This window comes from Cheilinus undulatus, linkage group 1 (assembly GCF_018320785.1).
Source record: "Cheilinus undulatus linkage group 1, ASM1832078v1, whole genome shotgun sequence".
NCBI lineage: Eukaryota > Metazoa > Chordata > Actinopteri > Labriformes > Labridae > Cheilinus > Cheilinus undulatus.
Window position 1 is genome coordinate 33,646,243 of NC_054865.1, and position 26,127 is coordinate 33,672,369.

A 26,127-nucleotide genomic window follows, 5' to 3' on the forward strand; every position below is an offset into this window, starting at 1 on the left:
CTCTCACACACTGCAGCACTCTCATACAGCTATAACGTAACACTCTCAGCGAACCATTAACGGAGCGTATATTAATGAGGGATGAGGGGCTACTGACTCAGTGCACAGTTCTCTGACTACTGACGGTGATATCAGATATTCATAAAAATGAGAAAACATACGGTTTTGGTTTTCATCTAACAGCACAGAAGCGGCAGCATGACATGCTTCAGGTCAAATGGCTACAGTTGTCCACCCTGCCATGGGACGATTGTGAATACACACATCACAACTGCACAATTATTCATTCAGACCTACTGTGTAAGGCAGCTCGAAATAGCTTTTCTCCAAATACTCAGTTATGGTGTGTCTCTTAAAATGCCTTTGAGCTCCTTCTCACCCTGCTTGTGTCTGACATGAGGAGCTACATGTACAAGCTAAGGTAGAGATACCAGCTGAGGTAGAGATACCTGGTGAGGTAAATACCAGCTGAGGTAGATACCAGCTGAGGTAGAGATTCCAGCAAGAGATACCAGCTGAAGTAGAGATACCTGGTGAGGTAGAAACCAGGTGTGGTAGAGATACCAGCTGAGTTAGATACCAGGTGAGGTGGAGATACCTGGTGAGGTAGATACCAGCTGAGGTAGAGATACCTGGTGAGGTATAGATATCTGGTGAGGTAGAAACCAGGTGAGGTAGAGATACCTGGTGAGGTAGAGATATCTGGTGAGGGACAGGTTTTAATCTATTGACTTTTTGATGACATCACTAGGAGCTCAAATTCTTCACAGAATGTCAGATTTAATCTATTCAGGCCTAGAATGACTATCAGCAAAGGACTGGGTTGGCTTAAGATAATAATTTGAATTCAAAAGCCATCACTTTCTCCCCACTGTCAACTCTGTCAGGTGATGGTTTTGTTTGTTTAACAAAAAATGCATTATCCTCTCTTCATTTTATCCTGCTTATTTGTTAAAATGCCAGCTAATCTATATGCAATCATCACTAATTTATTTTAAAAGATAGAGTTAGAGAACCATGAAATTCAGAGATAAGATACCTCAGGAAAAAATGAAAATAGTTCATAAAAAAGAAGGAAAAACCAGGCACTACAAACATAAAAAGATGTAAACAATGAGGAATGAAATACTTTAAAAGCCTTTATTATAATGGCCAAATCATTTAAGAAGCCAACGTGTTTTGACCAGGTCAGCCGTCATCAGGGCTTACAAACATTTGTTGTGTGGCCACACCTCTATATAAACTACAGCCAATGACAGGCAGTCACATGAATAAAAGAGAACAGAAATCAGGTGTGAGTCTTCAACCAGGGCTTACTAATCAGTCACTGTGGTGGCCTCTACTAACACCAGTGACAACTAATTAGAGGCAGCAACACCACTCACAAGGCAGGTGAAACCAAAGTAATCAATGACAAATGAACACACAAAATGTACCTAAATAATTTATAAAAGAAGAAAATACAAATATCAAAATATAACGAACATGCACAGAAACATCCAATGTATTGGTCTAAGAAAAACAGGAAAAAAATACAGAAATACCAATCATACAAATTACATGATAATCAATCATTTTAAAGCATCCAGCCAATGGATCCAGAGAGCTTCCCTTTGACTGAGCTTTTGGATTCTCTCACCTCCTCTGACCAAAGGTTTTACATGTTCAATACCTTTAATTCGCAACAAGGAATTGTTGGCAGTGTGGGATTCATTGAAGTGTCTAGCCACAGGGTAATCCTGATCCCTGATTCTAATGGCATATTTATGCTCAGCCAGGTGATCCCTCAGGCGTCTTTTTGCACATCCAATGTTGAAAAAAACCTTCCTTACATGGACAAATACAATGATATATGGCAAAAGTGGTGTTACAATTAATGAAATCCCACTGTTTGTAGGTTTTTTTTTAGTTTGAACATCCATAAAAACATTTTGTTTATGCAACATTATGACAGTGAGGGCAATGCACGCATTTAAATGTACCAGCTTGTCCTTTTCTTGTCCGCTTGAAGATGTGAATGCATTAACCTGTCCCTAAGGGTAGGTGCACATCTGAAAGAAACAACCGGAGTTTTCAGTTCAGTTTTCGGAGGTTCAGGCAAAATGAATGATGGCCCGGTTACTCTTGGCAATATGTTTAATCTGTTTAGCATGCATACGGTAAGTAGTAACAAAAAGGGCAGAGACTAAGACACTGGCTTGCATTTGTATGAAGAAGGGTATTAAGCTCTAAACAGTGTCAAATGATGTTTTCCTTTTTTAAGGTTTTCTAGGATTTTTTTTAAAAGTAAGACTCAAAAGAGCCACACATTAAGCATCACTGTAAACTCTGATAGCTATCCAGACTCACTCAAATTAAGTTTACTTTACTTAAAAACCAAGTATATGTGCTTGTTATTAGGTTTTTATCATGTAATGTTAAATTGCAGGGTGAAGGAAACCATTTAACTGTTGTTTCAAGTAAAGTCAACTTACAGAAGAAGTAAGGACGACACAAAATTTCTGTGATTTCAATTTTTGTGCTGCTCTATTGATGTTTCTGAAATGAAAAATAAGGCCTACATAAGGCCTAAAATTGCATATTTACTCTGTTAAGTCTGCAGCTTTGTAATGGTGTGCCAATCCTTTAAAAAACGGTTATTTTTGCACACATGGGCAGAGCTTGACAAACTTCTGTTTTCCTACTTTGGTTGATGGTTAAAACATGGTAAAGAGGAGAACTAAATTAACTTTCACTCGTGAAAGCCCATAACTGTCCTGGGACTGAACCGCTGATGGTTGTTAAAAAAACGAGTTGAATTAACGTCAAAATCTAAAACAGCTATTTCAGCACTATTTTTCTGAGTTGACTGAACACATTTTTAGTTTTAAGTAAACAGTACTCGATCACTTGAAGTATTCCTGACATTGACTTAAAATAATTTGACAGCCACCCCTTAATTTGCATAGATTTCCCAGAATGCATTTGGGCATTAGACTCTTTTGCACATGAGTGAAGTTACTGACTTAGTTAGAAGTCCCACCCGTAAGGAGCAACCACTATTGAACTTGGATGAATGTACATGGAATTGACAGTTTTAGTAAAAATGGGTATTGCTTGTACTCTTCACTTAGTGACCTAAGGTAATCAGTGATTTTTTTAAGTAAGGTTTACAAGCTGGATTTTACAGTGTATCGCTGCTTTGAATTAATAAGGGTAATAATCTTATACATTAAAATGTAATACTTAAATGTTCTATTATTCAGCATGAAGAACTTTGCTTTGAATGTGTGTAGCTTTTGCACTGACAACTTGTTGCTAAAGTTCATTGTTTAATCAAATCATAAAACTGTAGTGAGGTTCAAATACATTCACCTAAGTACAGAACTGATCACTTTCTCACTGCAGACAGGTTTTCAGATCTCTTTATGCCTGAAAAATCCCCACAGTGCCCGTGTCATTTTTTCTCATCGCAGGCAGCTTGATGGAATAAATTCTAACCTCCTTTAACTCTTGCCCTTTAGTCCGCTCTCTGCTCCTCTCACTCTGTGGCTGGATTATTACTGAAGCAGTGAATATTAATCTCGAGGACCACTGTGGTAGAGATGCAGTCGCTTGTTGAAAAAGCTGGTTGCTTGGATCTACTGTGTATGGGAGCTGTTGCAGCTTCAATCTACTGTGTGTGGGTGTGAAAAGTGCAAATTCTTACCACTGATAAGATAATTTATGCTTCCATTTGGAATATTTTTGGGCTTGTTCACACAGCATGGTATAATAACCAGCCAAACACAAGAATGTAAAAAAGTTAACATGCTAAGAATTGATGATTTTTTTGGTCATTTTTTTCATGTTGTACATTTTTAATCCTTCCTACAGGTTGCTATTGACTTCACAGCATCCAATGGGGACCCCAGGAACAGCTGCTCTTTACACTACATCAACCCTTACCAGCCCAACGAGTACCTGAAGGCCCTGATAGCAGTGGGAGAAATCTGTCAGGACTATGATAGGTTTGTCACTCTTTTGTTTCTCAGTAAAGACTCTTTGGTGCCTGAGAGGACTGACCATGTCCCCTGTGGTGAAAAAGAGCTGCAGAGTGCTCCTTACTCGCTGTTTCTGTAGGATCTCAAGCCACTCCATCTCCAACACAGCAGAAAGGATTGTGATGGGAATTATGGAGCACTGGAAACAGGATTGCAGCACAATCCAGCCAGTCATTACACTTCTATTAAGCAGTTTGCTGTAAAAATAATGGGGCTGAACTTCTGACCACTAGCTCTGCTCTCTCAGATTCAAATCCTCTCTGAAATACATTTTGCATTCTAAAATCTCTCTCTCAGTCGAGTAACAAGCCTTGTATTGTCAACACAGAAGCGAGGCAGCTTTGCTGCACAAAAACTATCTTGCTTTTTTGTCCACATTGTTTCATATTTGCAAGTCAGTTTAAATTTGCTTTAAGCTAAGTGACGCTTGAGAAAATGTTTGTACCCGCGAAAAGTGGAGCAAACAAATTAGGCTTCTGCTGGCATTACTTATGGATGAGGCTAATCTGGGACTGAAGCGGGTGTCTTGTAGAAGCAGCAGTCAAGGACACTGGCAGAGCAGTCTTGACCAAATCCTTTATGGTTCAAAGTATCTATTAAATTACAGCTTTCAGCAGTCCATCAGAGAGACAACAGGCTGACCTTTATATCAGCCACAGGCATTTAAATCACCAGATTTTTTGCTGACAGCTTTTTGCCAGAGATTTCACAACAACATTTTACAAAAAAAGAACCTCTTAACACAACATATTTTTGTGTTTCTTACTATAACGATGGGGTTAATGTCATGATTTTCTAGTTTTATGTCTAGAGGCTGAGCCTTGTAATGTTTTACCTGAATCTAATTTTTCGTGCAATACACCATGTATGGATTGAGATACATTTTTTCCTTTTTTAAAGAAACAGTTTCAAGCAGCCTTTTGGTGTTGGTGGGAATCTTGAATGAATTACTTTGAATGAATTAGCTTTTAATGGACTGAAACCATGTGTCATTCTTCATATTTCAGGATTAAGAAATGGTAAATCTCTAGACACACAGAAGGTTAATTCTGACTTCACTTTTAAACATACCTGGGATCACTCGCCGCACCAAACCAGTAATTCACTTTTAGTTTTTCTCCCTCATTCTGTGAAACTCATTAATAAAACAAAAATGGTGGCTTACTGTAGTATATCCAGTTTATAGGGTGCATTTTTTTATTGCTTAGGGTCCCCAAATCAAAACAAGAATGGTGGTGGTAGAGCTGAAAACCATGTTTTTTCTGTACCTAGACATGTCTACTGTAGCTTGATTGGCTGTGGAAGGAGGAAGTGTGTCGCAGGGGGTGCTTTGGTGACAGAAAATGCAGCCAAATGCAGAGAATAATTGTGGTCCATCTCACAGCACAAAACATGAATGAGATACAGCAACAGAACATCAGCTTCCAGCAGGAGTTCACAGTTGTGTAACAGTATTTGATGAAACATCCAGTCTGTCACAGCAGCTCTATTATGCTGGCTGCCTTGACAAGAAATATATTGTTACAACTATCAAACTTAGGGGTTTCTTTTGCTTTGAAAACTGTAGGAAATAGCTATGGTGATCAAAATAGTCAACTAATAAATATTTTTAACATAGGAGTAGAGTTTGCCTACTTCTTCTCACCAGTAAAAGCATCAGTATCATTTGTATTATATTGGTATTATTAGTTTGTTGTTGATATTTGACATCCTGGTGGCTTGTGTGATTAAGAGATATACCATAAAGCAGTTGCATTCCTGTGTAAATGAAATATGGTAGATGGACTTGAGCTTGTATAGCTCTTTTCTAATTGTCTGACTTCTTAAAGGGCACTGCACATCACATCATTAGCACCAATTCCATCCACGTTCACAGACTGATGGTGAAGGCAGCTATGTAGAGTGGTCATCAGTCTTATTCATACACACACACATAGCACTGACGCAGCAGTAGGAGCAATTTAGGGTTAAGCGTCTTGCCCAAGTACACATCGACATGTGACTATAGGAGCTGGGGATTGAACCCTTGACCTTCCTGTTCAGAGCAACTCTACTTACTGAGCCAAAGTTGCCCACATCTGTGTCATCTTGAGATATTTTTTGCATGTAATATTTTCCCCTCTTAACCCCATGTTTTTTTAAACTTCTGACACCCTTCAAATAATGACAAATGTAACCATTTTTAGTAGTTAAATCATACTATATTATGAGCTGTGTATGCTCCTTATAGGAGTGCATGTGAAAACATCTCCTGAATATAGAATAAAGGCAGTAAGAGGAAAGTCATGCTTTTAAACGCACATACACAAACACACTCCCACATATTTAAGCATTAACCTGTTCCTGTTTACACAATGTTGACAATCTTGCATGTATGACCCTGCCTCTCTGTACACGGTGGTAGCTGATCAGGCTTTCTCCTGTGGATAACTCAACAGTTCAGTTTCCTATCAGCATCTGCTGCCGCTACAGGTCCGCACAGGCTCATTACCCTGAACTGAAGAGGAACACATGCAGAGACTGGGGCTGCCATCAGTATAGCAGGCACTTCAGTGAGAAGTGGGAGGCACAGTGGCAGTAGAAATAACAGCGTGGTGTGGAATCAGATGTTAAGACAGAACACATGCAGAGTAAAGCCCGTTTGAGGAATCATTATAGACACTGAAGCTCTTTGAATTCTCGTTGCTGTAAATATAAACACTGGCTGATATCATGCAATCAGGATCTGCCTTTATATCAACACTTTTTATTAGATTCTGACTGACTAATTGAGAGCAAATATGAGATGATAAATGTGCAAAAAAAACACTACAAATTGCAAGCAGGCCTTTAGGTACTTGCTGATTAATGTGAAACTATTTATAATATGATAAATTTCAGAGAAAGACCATCTCATCTGTCAAAACTAAGCCAGATGAGGATTAACACTCGTGATTTATGCAGATCCTCCTATTGAATATCAGGGGAGCACTGTCTGGCTAATTATAGCATCCTGGAGATCACACTGGAGACATGTAAGAACCCGCCTGAAAATCAGCATCTCATTCTCGTAGCTGTGAAATGTTCATGTTTACATAGGTGCATAAAAGCGTCATACATGGAAGCATGCCTCTGAGTGTGGGCAGCCCCTCCCTCTTAAGTTGGATTCATTAGTGAGGTACAACATGTGGGCAAGCAAACCTTTTAGCCTTTAGTGAACATAGGTGATGTGGGATTTTAGAGTCCTTGCAGAGGAGTGCATTATGGAGCTGGAGTGACGAGCTTTAGTCTGTGTGGGCAGAGGCTCGTTTACTTTGCTGAGAGGGCTATTACAGCAGGCGTATTTCCCCGTGGCTCCTCACACTGACAAATAGAGGAAAACAAGGACTAGCATGCACATTATGGCAAAAAACTGGATGATAAAAATGATGAGATGGTTGCATTTTGTGTTGTTTGTCTGAGCTCAATTTGCTTTGTCACATCTCTGTAGATAACGAGTTTGACAAGCTCTGACATTTCCTCATTGTGCATATACAAATCTTTTCACTGAATCTCCAAGGACAGCTACTGTGGAAAGTTTGGGAATATAATATGTTGAATTTGACCGAGCAAGAATTCTGTTCAAATCTTTTTTAAAGCTTCTGCAAGAATCTTTTGGGTTACATTGATTTTGGCACCCCCTGTGGACAAAGGATCACCATTTGTCTGTTGCTGTGCAACTGGATTGGTTTTACCAGCCGACCTTTGATAAAAAATAATTGCAAAGGGACGTCCGTGCTTTTATTCCAGTGCAAACAGACCATGTGTGCAGTTTAAAAGTAACTGCCCAGGGCTAACCACCAACCATGTAACCATGCTAGTTTGAAATAGACACAAAATACTTGCCTTAATGAAAGGATGAGAGCGCAATTAAAAGACTATTAATCTCAATTCTGTCCCTGTGCAAATCCTCTGATAATAGTAATCCATTTCAAATTAGCATCAGTCATTTGGGTGGAAACTTGTTTTTTTGTTGTTGTTGTTGTGGGGGGGGGGCATGTCAGTGCATCTTTTTCTGAACTTTTTAGGCTGAAAATAACAGAGTAGCATTGGCCATTGTACACAAAAAAAATTATGTACATACGCTTCCATGTTCCATCATATCTAATGTGTTAAAACACACATTTGGGCTTGAACTTTACAGGGTCTTTAATGCTTTTATTCAGGTGTGCCACACAGCCTAGCCAGGGAGCCGCTGTAATCTGACCCAGAATGTATTTTCAGGAGACAGTATATTTAAAAACTAATTATATATTTTCATTAATGCAATATAAGCTTTATTTGAGTAAAATACCAGCACTAATTTCAAACATGTGTCAGACTTCACAGGCATGTTTTGGGGACCTCTGAGACCAAGATAAGCTTGTTTTAAAAGGGTAAAGTATGTCCCCTTTAATGACATTATGATGTAACTATCTTTTGAAATACACTATCTCCAAAAAACAGATTGTGGCTCACTGGTTTATCTTTATGTCACACCTGATATAAAACAATGCTATGTTGTGTTCACACCAAATGCAAATGATAGCCTTTTAACTTGTTTCTGAATGCACAAATATTGGGAGTTTACGTTTTTTTAACTTGAAGTAATAACTCGCTCCACTAGCATGTCAGATTGCATGAATGCGAGTGCCCAAAGGGCGCAAGAGGGGAGGGGGTTCCTCCGCTTGCATCCGGCACTTCAGTCAGTTGTCAACAAACATGTCAAGTAGTGAAGGAAATATTAGCTTTCCTGATGGGTTAATGCAAACTCAGGCAGTGCTAACCATGGTGCTAACTAGGTATGAGATGGCTGAAATTGAGAGACAGACTAAGGTTTTCACAGCTTACCAGGCAATCTGTCGTACAGCTCAGGGTAGCCACAGATAGACTCCACAAGTTTCTCCTCTATTTTCCGGTTGAATATGGCTCTCTTTCTATAATACCTGACATCCTTCAGGTAAAGCCGGCGGTAAGACATGAATTGTCACATTGCATCTTTGTTTTTTTAGTAGTGGTGATGTCTAGTATAGATTCATTGTTAGTGTTACATTCTATTGATTGATTTTCAAAATTTATTCTGTTTTACTAGCAGTGCAAAATGGTGTACATTGTTTTATTTAGCTTTGCTGAGACCCCCCTGTCAGTGCACCAGCCCCACATTGAGAATCACTGTGTTGAGGAAGGAATTCCAAAGTACAAGACATCCACTGGTCAGACTAATTCATGATGAATAGTACCTAAGAAGTGATTTCACCCAAATCTCAGCCTTCTTTGTTTCACATGTCTAATGTGTAATTCACAATGAGGATCCAGCAGGGAAACTATTTAAAAATGCTCTTTCTGCAACATGCTGTCCATCAACTCACTTATAACACCTAGCCTGTGGCAGGGTTCATAGGCATTTATAAAATCTATTTCTAAATAGTACTTTTTTCAGATGATCTTGTTTGCTTTAGTGGGTCAAATAGAGAGACCAATATTAGTTTGATTGCTGCCAGTCAAAAACTCCTCAAAGTAGCTTAAAAATGTTCTCTACATGAGCACAGCTTGTTAAACCGACATAACAACAAAAACACATTTATTTTTTCCAATAACTTTGCCTACATGCAACACTCCTCAGTGCATCTGAAAGGTCACAAAAGTGGGTGTTAGGTCTGCATTCAGAGGATGGCAGATATTTTGATGAGAATTCAGTTAAAATATGAGTTGAAAACATCTAAAAGCAGAGACATGTTTTTAATTCCATTCGATCTGTTACAGAATGATTGAATGAGTTCAGATTGTTTGGAGCATTTTTACTGAAGCATTTTTCTATCTGGACACAGAACAGCACACTGTCCTGGACATGTGGAGAGGTTGCATTACAGAGAAAAAGAGTTGGACTCATTCACATGTTTATTGCTTTTTTCCCTCTTGGACTAGCAGATAATGATGGTAACCAAATATGAGCTGAAATTCTCCAGAGCCTACAGGCTGTTTCTGTTGCCATTTGCAGCCACAGTAAAAGAATACTTCAAGGTTATGGGAACAGATACACATAATCATTTTTCTCCCTGAGCTTCCTTTAGGAGAAGGAGGAGGCAAATAATATTAACCATTAGAAAATAATCTCCTCTTCGTATTGCTGCTTGTACATTGCCAGTGATGCTTTAATGTTTGTAAAAATTATGGTAGATCAACAAAATCTTTCCAGGTTTAAGATGTGCCTTTCAGCGTTAACAAGAGTATATTTTATAGTCAGACAGAGTAAAATCCTAACTCTGCCAGCTTTTATTTAAGTCCACACCCATCAGCGTTAATTAAACACTTCTGATGTCTCTGCAAAGCTGCCTCTAAGCCGTGTTAGCTTTCAGGGGTGGATAAACAACTCCCCAGTCTCCACTTGTCAACTCAACAAATAAATCAACACTTACAGAGTGGCAAACACTGCATGGTAACCTTTGATGCACCACGCCATGTCCAGAGTGAACACAGCTTTTCTGATGTTGTTCCTGATATCCCGTGGAGCTGGAGATGCTATTAGTGATGCTCTGAGCTGGAGAAATTCTGAGTTTTGTCAATGATAAAGGCATGTACAAATGTTCTGAGAAGAAGGTAGGCAAACAATCACTGATGTTACTGGAAACAAACTGGCAGCTCTTATCTCAAACAAGTCCAGTGTTTTCAGTTAACATGTTACCTGTTTAACATGTACTTATTGTAAGCAGGTTGTCTCTCAGCAACAAGGCATTAACATTGATCTAGTGACATTGATTTAGTGGTGGTTATCAATATCATTGTCTTTAAGAGCATAGATTAGGAAGTAGGGCCATACTGTTTACTAAACAGCTGATTATAGGTCACTATCATGTGCCACACATCTGGAATTTATTTCAACTTCTACTTTGTAATTGTTTGTTAATATTATAATATGTAAGTATAAGTATATAATAATACTTGCCTATAAAAATATGTTTCCCCTTAGATGTTTTACCCTTTTATTGATTTTAGAAATAAACCATGGTGAATAAAATTTGGCCTTTTATAAAATAAAGGCACCAAAAAAAAAAAAAAATTTAATGTCAAAATGAAAACAGATTTCTACAATGTAATATCAATGGAATAAAACTATGGAAGGTAAAATAAGCGATTGCATCACCCCCTTTAAAATGACCGACCTAATTCAACAGAGGTCCAGACAGTTGATGCTAGTATTCTCACAATTAGTGAAATGGGGATCACATGAGTGCAGTCCATGTGTCTCGATTGTTATGTAAAGACACCTGAGTCTTGAAGGTCCAGTCGCTGGTTAAACAGTATTCTTGGATACCATTTCACCATGGAGAAAAAAAGAACACTCCAAGCAACTCAGAGAAAAGGTTATTTAAAAGTATAAGTCAGGGGATGGATCCAAAAAAAATTTCCAAGGCACTGAACATCGCCCAGAGTTCAGTTAAATCCATCATCAAGAAATGGAAGGATTATGCCACATGTGTAAATTTGCCTAGATCAGGCCAACCTCAAACTGAGTGACTGTGCAAAAAGGAGACTAGTGTGAAAGACCACCAAGACCCCTATGACTACTCTGAAGGAGTTACAAGCAGCTGAGATGGGAGAGACTGTGCTCAACAACTGTTGCTCAGGTTGTTCACCAGTCAAAGATTTATGGGAGAGTGGCAAAGAGAAAGACACTGAGAAAGAAAACTCATTAAATCTGGACTAGAGACCACCAAAAGACGTGTCGGAGACTCCATGGGGAAGTGGAATAAAGTTCTTTGGTCCGATGAGACTAAAATGGTGCGTTTTGGCCATCAGGCAAGACACCATTTTAAGTGGACGCCAAACACTGAACATGACCACAAAAACACCCTGCTGCAGTGGCAGCATCATGGTGTGGGGATGCTTCTTGACAGCCAGCCCTGGAAGGATTGTAAAGGTAGAGGGTAAAATGAATGTGGTAAAATAAAGGAAATTCCTGGAGGTCAATCTTATACAGTCTGCAAGAGAACTACAGCTTGGGAGAAGATTTATTTTCCAGTGAGACAATGACCTGAAGCATACAGTGAATGCTACACAGAAAAAGTTTAAAGACAACAAGGTGAATGTTCTGGAGTGGCCGAGTCAAAGACCAGACTTTAGGCCAAAAAAGAATTTGTGGCTGGTCTTGAAAAGGGCAGAGCTTGAGCAGTTATGCAAAGAAGAATGGTGTAAAACTGCAAGCCAAGCGCTCTTGGGCTTTACCGACTGATAATAAACTAATAGCTTATTAGTTTAATAGCTTAGCAGTTATCTTTTCTCAGTTAAGCTTGTTTTTCTGCCTCTCCATCTGTCTTTTGTTTCAAATGTTTGTATCAGTTCTCCTCTAATGCCTCAGTGTAACTTACTATTTACAGTTAGACCAAGACTCATTAGAATCAGATGAACTGGCACTCCTGCAGACATGTAATGAACTGTTGGAGCAAATGGGTTCTGAGATTGTGAACGGAACAAAGCAAAGTGTAAAGTTGATGTCTTAAGAGTGAAAGTCCATAGCAGTATATCTGGATGGTGGCTAAAACAAACATAATTCTTTCACCTAAGAGACCAGCTTGTTTCTCACGTTAGACCAGAAGTCAACATTTCTTTATTTTAAGATGAAGCTGAGGAAAATTCATCAGGAAGATGTCTTTATTTTCTTGATAGCAGTCACTATCACTTCCTCTAATCCCCGTATCTCTAACCAGCTGATCACAGTTATTCATTCATCAACATCAGCCAATTATCTCAGTCCTGTAAAACCTTTTTCATTTACTGAAGTACAGCACAACCTTGGTCAGAATTGAGACTTGCTGTACAGCAACAAGTCGGCAACTGTCCTTTACATTTCTTTAAACACCACATTTGTTGTAGGTGACAAGTGTGAAGCTGTTGACTGAGTACACATCTTGTTTTTGTTCCCTTTGACAACAGTTTCTCTTTGGAGAAAAAAATGCACGATTGCTGTATCTTAACAGGGATTGGGGCTTTAATTGTTCTTTGTTTTTTGTGGTTCGCCACATAGGGTCAATACTGTTGACATTAATATTTTATTTTTCATTGGGAAATTTTTTCAGGACCCACAAAGTGGATTAAGATTTCAAATTGGTTTCAGACAGATCCTCTGTCTTGCCATTTATATAAAAACAGAATCCTGGTCTTTCACCAGGAGCCCAGCAGCACAGAGCCTCTTAGAGGGATATCTGCTCATATAAATGGCAGGATGAAAAATGGAGAGGATGAAGACTGTTAGAAGCTCTTTGAACAGGTGCAAACACAGGCTGCAGGGACTGTGAGATGGATTTCAAATTGTAATTCAAGCTTTTAACATTTATGAAATGCAAACAAGTGGGGGGTTTGCCCTTGAAAGCATGAACAGATGGATAAACCATCAATATTTTTCAGATCACTGTCAAATGCTATCCCAGATTAAACTGGGGTTGCTGCTATTGTTTGACGGGCTCATTTGCTTATCGTTTCAGTGACAAAAGATTTTCAGCTTTGGGATTTGGTGCCAGAATCCCTCCAAATTATGAGGTGAGTATCTCTATTCCTACCTTGTTTCTTCCTAGTCTTCTATGCCTGAACATCATCAGCATTATTATGCATAATGTATATTCATGTGCTCTTATCAAATCCTGTTTTTTACCGGCTCCCTGGGATTTTACACCAAATGAGCTGATTTCCATTACCTTTTTGTATGACACAGTTTGTCATTCTGTCAAAATTTCACATTTAAAGTAATTACTGAGTTTATTTTTATTCATAAGCCCCCTGTTTTAAAATATCGACTTGTCTTGAGAAAATAACATGTTCCCATGATATAAAAGGCCTGCAGTGTTGAGGCCCAATTTGCTCAAGGAAATCATGAGTTTTACTGCATTTGTTTAAGCAAATTGAACCTGGAGAACCAAAAACCTTAAGTGGTTGTGAATAGATGCCTGTGGGGATGTTTGAGACGTGGAGAATGAGTGTGTGCTGCCATACACACATTCAGAATATCCTATATCTGGTGTAGGATTTCACTTTAGGTTGTGCTGAAATAAAACAATGATAATATTCATTTCATTTTTGCAACAACTTCTTGTCTCATTGAAGTCTGAAACAACCTAAAAGATTTCTGTTTGAGAGACTCTGCATATGAAGACAAATAATGACAGATTTATGGGTTTTGTTCTCAAAATGTCTGCTGTGCAATTAGATGACCAACAAAGCATGGCACATACTAACAGATTCATTCACCATCAACCAGTCTTCAAACTCAAAAATCAAAACTCAAAATCTCACACATTAAAATGCAACTTCAGGGTAAACAAGCTAAATGTGTTTGTTAGTTAACTGCTACATCCATTAATGAAGCTATTTCAGTTCCGCTCCTCTCCTTGTCAGTTCCATTGTGCTTTTTATTTTTACAGGACAGGTTTTATAGACACTTCTGTTGTTGCCACAAATCAACATGTTGGTCTCCCATATCCACCATCCATCTGACCCCAGGCCTTTCCATTGTCACCATGGCTGTGTTTGTTGTGCTTCGTTTTTCAGTCAGCTTGTTTCCTGATTGGCTCTGATTACTTCTACCCGAAAAGTAGTAACAGTAGTAATTAATGTGACTAGTTACACCTGTGCATTTCCTGCTAAAAAGGTCCATTTTGAAACAAGACTGTTGAATAGTTAAAAAAAATGTTAGTGCTTGCTTTTTGCATCTATGATTCAATTTTTTAAACATCAATAACTGAATTCAAGGTTTTCAACACTTTAAAGACAAAAACACTTTTAAAAAATAGCCAGTAGAAAAAGTAGTTTAATGACCTGGCTGACAGTCTGTGCTTGTGTTGAAAAAAAAAGTTTTCTTGTTAGTAAAGACATGAAAGAAATTTTTTTTTTTTTGGCCCGTTTATCGGCCTTGAAGTAAACAAAATGACGCTGACATTTAGTGAAAATTCAAAGGAAAATAAAAGAAGGTTTTCAAACTCTTTTCAGAAACTAGCTCTGAAGTGACTAGTGCATGATAAATTTATGGTGTGATGCATGGATTATTCAGGCTGTAGGTTAACAGCATGGTATTCTAAATGTAGATGAATCAGTAAAAAAAAAACTACTTCTAATCACTCAGATAGTCTGTGACATATGCAAAACCTTCAAGACTGTAGAAAGAGTTTATTGTCTCTGGAGTCAGCAGTTTTTTCCCAAGCCATTAGGCATCTAAATGCAAATTCATCATTTGCAGAACAAATGTATAAGCCTGAAATAAATCAGCCACCTGTTACTTAATCATTTAGATGTCAGAGGCTGTGGTTTATGTAAAAACAATGGTTATTGCTCAGAATATTTATTCATTTCACAAATGTTTAAGTTTTTCTGAACTATGAAAACAGCTCAAACTTAAAAGATATCCAAGAGGCACTTGAGAACAGCTGTCATTAGTTTTTCTTTTGGCTCTGTCTGCTCTGCTTGACTCAGTTTTTTCAGTTTTGTCTGGTCTGGCCAAATGGTCTGTTTTGACTTGTGTTATACTGAAATGGTGAGTCATCTTAAATGTGAATGAGGTAGAGGAAAATGTCTGGTGACATATATAAAGAGAGGAAAATGTATGGATAGATATTATCATAGAAATAGGGACAAAACAAGTGTTCATGTAACTTACCTGTCTGAATAAAGAGGCTTTTTTTTTTTTTTACCCAAATTGAAGCACTGACATTGTCCGACAGTTTCAAATATCAGAAAGCTTTTTATTTGCACTAGGTCCCTTATTTCAACATTTTGTGTCCATCCATTTAACCTTGATGTAAATCTCATTGAGAGCAGCTGTCATTTTCAGTGATGTGGACAGTATAAAAACAACATGTTACAACACAGCAGTCACATACAAAGACAGAATCATTTAAAATCATAGTTTCAAAATGACCCATGGGACAAGTGTGTGAAGTCTGAATGTTTGTTGTAAAGTGTTTCATGTGTATGCAGCAGAAAAGCTCAAAGCAGTTTGTCCAAATTGAGTGTTTTGAGCATCAGCCAATCACTAGATCTGGCTGAGTATTAATTATGAGAAGGATATAACAAATATGTGTTTTATGATGGCATTTTGCCAATTGAGGTATTTCAAATAAATAAAAATCAGCTCCTATCACATCTTACAGTTCCAGGGGCCCAGCCTACTTTTTCATATAAAAAGCAGTGATGAGTAAGGTAACTGTCACAGATTTTATTATTATTATGTTCAACAGATTACTTTTCCCTGCCCCTGGTTTTGTGCAAGGACATCTAGAGCACGACCGGGGTTGTGTCAGTCCTACTGCAGCCTCAGTTTTTAGCCCAAACGTGCCTAAAATTATGCATAGTACCGTGTGTTGGAACAGCATACTAAACATGAACTTAGGATGCAGGAAGAGTTTGATGTTCTTTAATAATTTAATTAAAGTAGTATGTAGAATGTGGTTTCAGAAAACCCCTGAATTAATGAAGCTACGTATGTCTTTGAGTTAGTTCAGGCAGACAACTTGAGCCATGCTGACTTCATACGTGACATGCATCATAATCCAATCACCTGATAAACATAATCCAAATGTGGCGGTCTGTTTAAGCAGCTGGATTTCCAGTGTCTCTCTCTCCTCTTCTATTGCCAGCTCTGCCTTGAATCAGTACTGCGCTCTTACTTTAAACCCACCACCAACCCAAGCATCCACCTGTAGGCTCTGATGGGAGTTTAAGATGCTATTGCATCACCCTTCATGTAAAATAAATCTGCGAGGGGTGATAAGGTCTGAGCCTGACGTCGACCAAAAACATGTTATGCTGCAGCAATACAGAAAGCTCATACCTAAACAAAACGCCTGTATATGATGACTGCGAGCGTTTTTCTCCATGGAAGCTTCTGTTATGACTTTAACGTAACCTCACCTAAAGAACTGATGTCAATAGACCTTCTGTTTAGTTGTCAGCTACTTCACATAAAGTTACAAGTGCTTTCAATTTTTTGTGGTTGTGACAGCTTTATTAAATTTCAAAAGTTACTAGATAGTAGTTGGCCTCAACCTGCTCCAAACATTATGTCCACTTTTAATACAATATAAACTGATAAGGAGCTCTAGCCAGCAGCTTGATTGCATTATGAAATTACAGTGTTTTACAATTGTCTTTATCCATCCGCAGGTGTCTCATGATTTTGCCATTAATTTCAACCCAGAAGATGATGAATGTGAAGGTAAGAGAAGACTTTGTCTTCCAATTAGACTGTAAAAAAATGTGGAATGATACTTGAATAAACTGTGATTCAACTGCAGAAAAACAAAAATATCAGCTTTGGTCACTGGAATCCTCTTCCCAAGTTAATTTATAGATATGATGGATCAAATTCATAAAAAACAGTTGGTCAAAGGTAGCTGTCCTAATGTGTTTACTGTTGACTCATTGTTGAAAAAAGTACATAAATAAGCTTTAACCGTAAGCTTCTCTCAAATGATTGGTCTTCTGTAACTTGTATAAGACACTGATCATGTTCTAGCTAGTCCCTGTTGGATGAAGTGGGTGATTCATATGACTGCTACTCTTTAGTGTACTTTGCTTGTTTAGCGATGGGTGCAGATAGCTGTATTGATGTTTCCTTCATTCCTCTCTGTGCTCTCTTTGATCAGAGATCCAAGGAGTGGTTGAGGCATACCAGAACTGCCTTCCTAAGATCCAGCTGTATGGCCCAACAAATGTTTCTCCCATCATTAACAGGATAGCTAAGTTGGCAGCGGGGGATGGTAACATTAAAGATGCCTCCGTGAGTGTCCCTTTATACTCTATAAAAAAGAAAATATGGCTGTAATATAGGCTTTAGTTGTTTTGCCTCCCGCTGAGCTCCCAGGGTAAGAAGCCTTTAGTTCACCTCACTGTTTAGAGCCACGATGCCCTCGAGAACTAAAGAAGAAAAGGAACTATTACAGAACAAATTAAAATTTCCTGAATTATGAACTGAATCCATTGAATTAGGTAATAGTGGGGTATATTTTGGACATATTTCTAATTCTTGGACCCCTTTAGTTTCAGAAATAACCTCATGAACTGCACTTAAATTGTTAAAAGTCTTAAATAGAATTACTTTGCTTCTTGTCTTCCTTTCATATTCCTTTAGGAGATAGGCTATTATTAGTTTTCTATTTTGTATCTCAAATTACCCAGGGCTGCGTGGACATTGTGTTCTGAACTATTAGACTCCTGTTACTCTGCTGACCTTCATCTAATTATTTACTCCTCTATGTTTTCTTCTTTTTTTGATCAGTAAATGAACTACAGTAAACAAGAAGGCCTTCAGGGCACACATTAAAAATTCACTGACTGAGGACAATCAGTAAAACAACACGTTCACCATTACTCCTCTTCTGTAAACTATCAGAATAATACAGGGGGTCTTCTCAATATGCTTTGACTCTTATTTTACTGCTCAGTGGACACGTGAAAATTAATTTCATACATTCATGCATGGATGTATGAAAAAATACGTCTCAGTTGAAGTTGGTGTAGTGGTATCTCTGTTATTTGGCTCTCTTTTGGATCCATTTGTTTCCTGTAACACTTTCATAAAGTGCCGTACACATTTATACTTATCTACAGAGCAGAGGCTGTAAAATTAACCAAGGCAGCGTAAAAAGCCTACTTCAGACCATAACCCACACTGAGAGGTGTCCTTGTTTGAAACTGCACGTTGCTGTTATAATGGGTAAATGTTCCCATGGATTGATTCACACTAAGAGCTCTTATCTTTTTTTCCAGCGCTACCACATCCTGCTCATCCTCACCGATGGTGTAGTGACAGACATGGCAGACACGCGTGAAGCCATTGTTCGAGCCTCCTACCAGCCTCTCTCCATTATAATTGTTGGTGTGGGCAATGCAGACTTCACAGACATGCAGATTTTGGATGGTGATGATGGAGTCCTACGCTCGCCGAAGGGCGAGCCAGTCCTCAGGGACATCGTGCAGTTTGTGCCCTTCAGAGACTTCAAAACGGTCAGTTTGTTTCTCCTTCTGTCCATGCTCATCTGCTCACATACTTTGCTGTTTTCTCTTCAGACCCACTCCATCGAGACTCATGGGGACTCACTGCATCTTTCTATAACATCCCCTCTCCTCGTGTTATTTAAAAGAGCAAACAGGAGGCTTATGCTGGCTTTGCTTGTACTGCAGATGGGCATCATGGACTGGAGGAGATCCAGAAATTTCTTCAGACAAGAACACATCTAATTGCAGTTACATGCAACATTTCTGCACCGCAGTTAAAGTGGATGTCTCAGTCACAGTCCTGCCAGATTTTCAGTGCATACTGACTATACCATACAGAGAGGTAGCAAAGAGAAAGAAAAGTGAGTGAATGAGTTTTGAAAACAAACAAAAGCTTTCATAAAGAGAGGAGCACTTAGACAAATGAAGTCATGAGCTATAAAGCAAATGAGCAAAACTCATTTATAAAAAAAAGAAGAAAAAAAAACACAAATCATCAAACTAAAGACACTCAGGCTTTTCTCAAGGTCTTTAAGACATCAACATGTTTTGAAAGTTTATAGATTGTATTTAAAGAGACTGGGCATGCTTTGCAGGGGACATGCAGCTTCATGTCAGTCCTACATCATACTAAGACATTAAAAGGACTGAAAGAATAACTGAATAACTGGGAATAACTAACTGATGTGATCGCTAATGGGTCACCAGAGACTATAAACCATTGACATCGTTGATGACAAGGGGCTTCAAGACATCATCCGGGTCACCTCTGATGACCCGTACCACAGAACACCTACGAGAACTACTGTCACAAGAATCCATGTACTGTATGAAAGCTAAAAAGGGACTAAAGTGCCTAAAGTGGAGTAGCTGGCCTGAGCTACATTTATTACACTGACAAGAGCTCACGGGACATCAGTCAGCAAACACGGCTACCTCAGGATAACAGCACACCTGATCATTCACTTTACAGCAGAAGTTATTTTGTGCCTGATCTGTTTGTCTTCTGGGCTTGTTTGGAGTTTATAAATATTATTGCTCAGTGAATTAAGACACTGATTTACAAACCACAAATAAGTTTAAAAACTTTAGTTTGTTTAACATTTCTTCATTTAAATACCATACTTGTACTAATTTATTTCAAACAAAAATGCAAGTAAATGGTAGTATTTTAAAAGTTGATTTATAGATAATATAATAATAGTAATAATAATAATAATAATACATTTTTTAGTAAAAAGTGCTTTCAAAGTGCTTTACGTAAAGATAAAATAATGAAAATAAACACTTGATAATAAGAATGTTTAAAAATTTAAAAATGCAGTTAATCACAGCATAGTGATGCGATTAACTTGATTAATTTTTTAAATCACACCTAGCTGCAGTCAGCTGATGGCCAGCTGGTTTCAGTTTTAGTCTCCCAGCTCTCACAGCTAATCACAGCTTGTTCTCTCACAGCTGGAGGAAAGCTGCTATTTTCAGGGAATCTGTTGCCCTAATCCGTGTCTTTTGATTGGTGTAAGGACTAGTGCAGTCAGCCAACTGGTTTACCCCAGAAAACTAGTTTGTAAACTGAGAAGGTGTCTGAGCCAGTTTCAGCTGCCAAACACCATACTGCTACTTGGAATTTTTGGATATACATCGTCTTTTTTGTGTGCTTGGCCAACCCTGCTCTCTGAAACTGCTCGCTTCTGTTAATGACTTCTGAGTTTGATTCACCTACTGACTGTTTAAAGATGATCGGCTGCTAGCCCCAGCTAGCTTGTTTTTAGCATTGGACTACCCCTCAAATTGTCATCATGGAGACTGTTTATTGTGAAGGCTGCCTAGCACTCTCTTGCACAAAAAGAAAGGTTATCAACTTGAAAGATGACATACGCAGGCTTACACAGGAGCTGCAGAAGAAGGGATACTCTTCTGTCCAGTTACATCAACATAGCAGCTTCTGAGTACAAGAGGAAACTTTCAGTTCACTCTGAAATCTCCGACACGTTGCTGTGAGATCCTGTGCGGCCTCGATCATCTTGCTTGACTCCCAATCGGCAGGAGTCTTGGATGGAGGGGATTGTTGATGGAAAGAAAGGCAGGGGGAGGCGGTCGTGCTCTCCCTCACTGCTCCTCCTCAGTAAACACTACGCAGTGCTGCGGGATTCAGCCTTAGACAGTAAAGGAGAGGCTGGTGGGACCTGCACTGACTCTGGCCAGGCACCTGTCAATCCAGCAAGCCGCCCACCAGAGCCTGCACACTGCACTTCGGCCATGACTGACCCGCTGTGGCCTCCTCTCCATCTGTCCCCGCCGCTGTCGCCTCATCCTCCGCGACTGCTGATGCCACCTCTGCCTCCTCTACTCTCACCACTGCTGGATCGTCACAACTAGTACCCTTAAAACCCTGACAAATTGCTTAACAGATGCAAAATCATGGATGAACAAAAATTTCCTTTCACTAAATTACAATAAATCTGACATCACAATCATCAGCCCCAAGAACATTCAAAACTTCAGCCTCACTGTTGACAACTCTTCCCTCACCCCCTCCCCTAAAAATCTTAATCCATGCTTTTATTACTTTCAGATTTGATAATTACAATAGCGTCCTCTACAGTACATCCTCCAAAGTTCTCGATAAACTCATATAAGCTCATTCAAATATCACATCCTTCTCACTAATCCCTGCTTCATCATTGCCAATCACACCACGCTGCTGCTGGTGAAGCTTCACCTCCACCACCCCAGCCGCCTCCTTTCTAAACTAAATGTTTTGTTGTACCCTCACATTTGCTTTCATCCTCATGTGGAGTAAATTGCAGCTAAACTAAATTTTTACGCAGTCAGTATGCATTAGTACAAATGTATCTATATGGAGGCTTCTATGTGCTGCCTGGAAAGTCAAATCTTGCTGCTTAACTAACCCAGGAACATCTTTTGAGCAAAGCCTTCACCATCAAGTAAAACTGTATATTCATTTTGCAATAAATGGTTAAATTTATAACCAGAGTATTCTTAACTTAGTATGTTTTAAGTATGTTGTAATAAATTATTTTCAAATATGCTTTAATAACTTGGGTCTTTTTAACAAATGTTTCCACTCCTGGAAGCATCATGAACAATCATGAACAGATAATCTTTCGGCCCTTCCTCTCACATTTCTGATATTAACATACTTCAAATAAATGTCTAATACAAAACAACTAGCAATATCAGTTGTAAGCCTAAAGTCTCATTACCTCAGATTGATTAGTTTTTTCTAACTTATCTCTGTGTCTTTTTCAGGCTTCACCTGCAGCCCTGGCTAAATGCGTTCTCGCTGAGGTGCCAAAGCAAGTAGTGGAGTACTACAGCCACAAGGCCATCTCCCCTATGTGTCCTCAGAGGGACTTACCGACCCCCATCCTCAGCCCACTCGCCACCACCCCTACAGAATAATCACCCACTCTGATCCTGAGACCATGCTTCGACCACAGCACCCATACGGAAATCTGAGAGGGAGAAAGGACGCATGCCTTTTGTCCATTTTGGACAGAAAGAACTGAGAGAATACCTTTATAAATGTGTTATTACTCATTTATTTCATTTTCCACTGCTGACAAAGTGTTTACATGCAGACAGGGCGGCAGAGACTGTGGGTGTCTTTTTTAAATTTTCTGCTCATTGTGATCATCAAGCACTTCTACTTAGCTGTGCAAAATGAGCATCCAGCTGTTTCAGCACCATGGGTCCTGAAAGATCGTGCTTTTCCCCTCAGTTTTTTGCATGCAAGCCAATCACTTAATACAGATCAGTTGATTGGGTACAGGGTTATCATTCCCCAAAGCCTGTGGATTAAAACACCTCAGTTTGTATATCACTGTCAAATAATTGTAAAGCTCCAGTGTACAGATTGCTTAACTTGAACATGCTAACAGTATTCAAACCAGATATGATGGATGATTCACACAAAGTTGAAAGACAGGAGGGTTTAGTCAGACTGGTGTTGGCCGTATCTTGAACTACAGAAATTATAATTTCAGACTCAAACATGGATTGCAATTCCTAAAAAAAAATTCTGTTAGACCGTCTTTAAAAGAATGGCTCTGAGCTAGTCTAGCCTCGGGACAGACCACAACCTCCTTAATGAGAAATCTCAAACCAAATTTTCCATAAAACTTCAGCCACCCAAATTTATTCAATGAATAATATTTTATTTTGGACCTTAAATGGAAGGAAGTGTATGACTGAACATGAGACAAAACAAAATAAAAATGTTTACAATAGCACATCACAGGGGTCAGTGGTCCAGCAGTTAGTTTGTGCTCCCCGTGTACAGAGGCTGATGTCCTGGGAGGTTCAAATCTGACCCTTGGCCCCTTTTTCTCAGAGAGACAGTCCTGTCTTTCTAATAAGAAGATAAAAGTATAAATATAAACCTTAAAAAAGGGCAGCATCACAGAAGCTTGGACATGCATGCATTTTATTGTACTCCATTTTCCCATGATAAATAGAAAATTTGAGTTGTTTTACTGAGAAATTGACATGTTATTTTGGGAAAAAATAGCTTTGTTGTCAGAAGAATTTCTCTTCATTTGGCACTCTTTTGCGACCTTGTGAAAACAGCTTTATGGCCCAATTTTGGGTCCTGACCCACCAGTTGAGTACCACTTACTTACAGTGCTTAAAGGGAAATGTAAATAAGCTATCATAACATTGTGATGACATTAAAAGCTCTGTACTCCACAGTGCAACAGCCATTCTCAACACTAAAGCCTGTGTGCAAAACTATGAACCATGAGACCCCACCCCTAGACAAAAAATATGACAGCAAGCAATGATAACAGCCATTTCAGACTGGGTGTCAATGTTATGGCTGCTTTGCAGCTTGATTTCCATTTCAGCATACATGTCAGTAAGTAAGGGCTTTCACACTGCCTGCGTGAGCATCGTGTGTCACATGCCTGATATGCGCCACTCACTCTTATAATCTGGAGAAAAGAAGGCTCGCCTATTCTTACTGTGAGCGCTCTGTGAAAAAAGACAGTGAAATGATAAACATAGCCATATTTACTCTGTTAAAGCAGATATGTAAGCTGACATCTGTAGAATATATTTGCAGTGTGTTTCTTGATGACTATGACGAAGGCCACAGGCCATAATCTGTTGGTCAATTGAAGTTGTCCTCTGAACTGCAAGAGTTGCAGGAGCTTTCGGTTTCCAGGTTAATTGAATACGTCACAGGGTAGATAAATACAGTACGTTTACACTTCCGGTTTGTGCTTTTCAAAGTAAAAGTTCAGTTTAGCTTTTTTTGTTTTGAAACTCCTCATTTGTACAGAAGGCTTTCAGTTTAAATTTTTCCTGTCTAGTTAAGCTATACAATAAGAAGTCACTTGTAGGGAGAAGGTTGACATGGCTGTGACAGCAGGGAGACACAGCGCATGTACCTGGTATGAAAGCCATGGCGACCGCAGCTGGAGTGGACACATGCTGCAGCCGGCACGCTGCAAACACACACCAAGTCTGAAGTGTGTTTGGCAAGTGCATGTGACCAAATTAGAGTATTAAGGGATGTAATGGTAACACTTTATTGTAACTACAAACTTTTAGCATAAATACAGCATTAATAAAGCATAACAAATACTTAACTCATCACTTATAAAACATTTTTAACTAATTTATATGTCATTTACAATTATAATTTATCAGCTCATAAAAAGTCATTAATAAGCTCGGCAAAAAATGCTTTATTGATAAATAAGTAAAGCATTCATAACTTTGCCCTTATTCTAATGTCAATAAAGCATTTCTAGCTCTGTGTTTAATTGTATCAGCTGTTTGATAATCTTTTATAAATGGTGAGTTATGTATTTACTAATGCCTTACCAATGCTTAATAGTGTGTAGTTTTTATCAAGTGTTTTATAATGGATAATTATTGAATAATAAGTTAAATCTTATATAATGAGACATTTTAAAATAAGGGAGAGCAGGGTTTGTTTTGTATTCAGATGTGTATGCCTCAGTAACAGTGAAGGAGACATTTTTTTATAGTGCTAGGTCTTTGTGCTTTTTCCCTTGAGACAAGACAGACAAAAACAGCCAGGTCACCAGCTGGCAGGTTGAAGGACAAGATGTTTTTGGGGTGATTTCCTTTTCAAAAGCCATGAAAAATGTCAGAATGCAATTTTTCTCCCAGACTTCCGAGTGATCGCGCCCTCATTTTAGTCTTTTGTAAGTTGATTGTGGTTGAGCTGTGAAATCACCTCGCATATCAGGTGAATCTTTTCCCCTATGATTTTTTTTTTTTTTATTGTTGTCTTCTCTAAACCAGCCATCAAACAGGTAGCATTCTTCACCTTCACGTTGTATGTCTCATTATTTTTTTCTGGAAGTTTCTTGAGGAATGTAAGTGTGAAGCACAAAGTTCAACTCAGTGAAGGCACAAACTCAGTCATAGCTGTTGATAAACCAGTGCTCTAACATGTTTAAACTTTCCACATCTCTTTATAAAAAGACTAAATCATTTATCATCACTTAACTTCCCTGATACTTCAGAATTCTTGAACTATAAATTAGTATAAAATTCAACTTAGATCTTTCATTTCAAGCTTCTCCTGTAAACATGGAAGCCTTTATTTGATTTTTAAGCTCTTTTAACAAGCTTTAATATGCTCATCATGTACAAAAAGCTCAACTTTTTCTTTCAGTTCCGTGACATATGTTGGTCTCCATATGCAGATAATAATTCAGTAGAGCTGTGTCATGTTTAACCACAGAAACATGAATGATAAGTAGTGCAGGCTGAAGAAGAACCTACATCTTAAACCACCTCTTCACACTGAGAACACAAGTTGCAAATAAGATAGTTTTTCAATTAATAAACTTACAAGAAAGAAGAAATGAAATCCATTGATAGATACATAGCAAAATAGATCAGTTTCTAAACTTCTCATCAGCATCAGTCTGGCATTTTAACATTTTCATCGCTCACATCTTGAACACAATGACCCAGAAAATAATGTGTACAGGCTCAGTCAAGCAAATACACAGAGAATTAATCCCAAAAGTAAGAGGGAAAACATTCAAGTGCATGAATTTTAAGATATTTTGAATGAAATATAAAATATCAACTGTGATGCATCATTTTCTCTGCCTTT

General features: G+C 38.5%; 1 protein-coding gene across 1 annotated transcript in view; it reads left to right on the forward strand.

The window, feature by feature from the left end:
- Nucleotides 1-24,042, forward strand: part of cpne7 (copine VII) — a 47,709-nt gene extending 23,667 nt beyond the window's left edge. The window contains exons 11-16 of the mRNA XM_041787417.1: nt 3,856-3,989; nt 13,499-13,553; nt 17,166-17,217; nt 17,648-17,781; nt 18,771-19,007; nt 22,272-24,042. Of these exons, the coding sequence (XP_041643351.1) occupies nt 3,856-3,989; nt 13,499-13,553; nt 17,166-17,217; nt 17,648-17,781; nt 18,771-19,007; nt 22,272-22,424 (765 nt within the window). The 3' untranslated portion in view covers nt 22,425-24,042. The remainder of the gene's footprint in view (nt 1-3,855; nt 3,990-13,498; nt 13,554-17,165; nt 17,218-17,647; nt 17,782-18,770; nt 19,008-22,271) is intronic.
- The last annotated feature ends 2,085 nt before the right edge of the window (nt 24,043-26,127 follow it).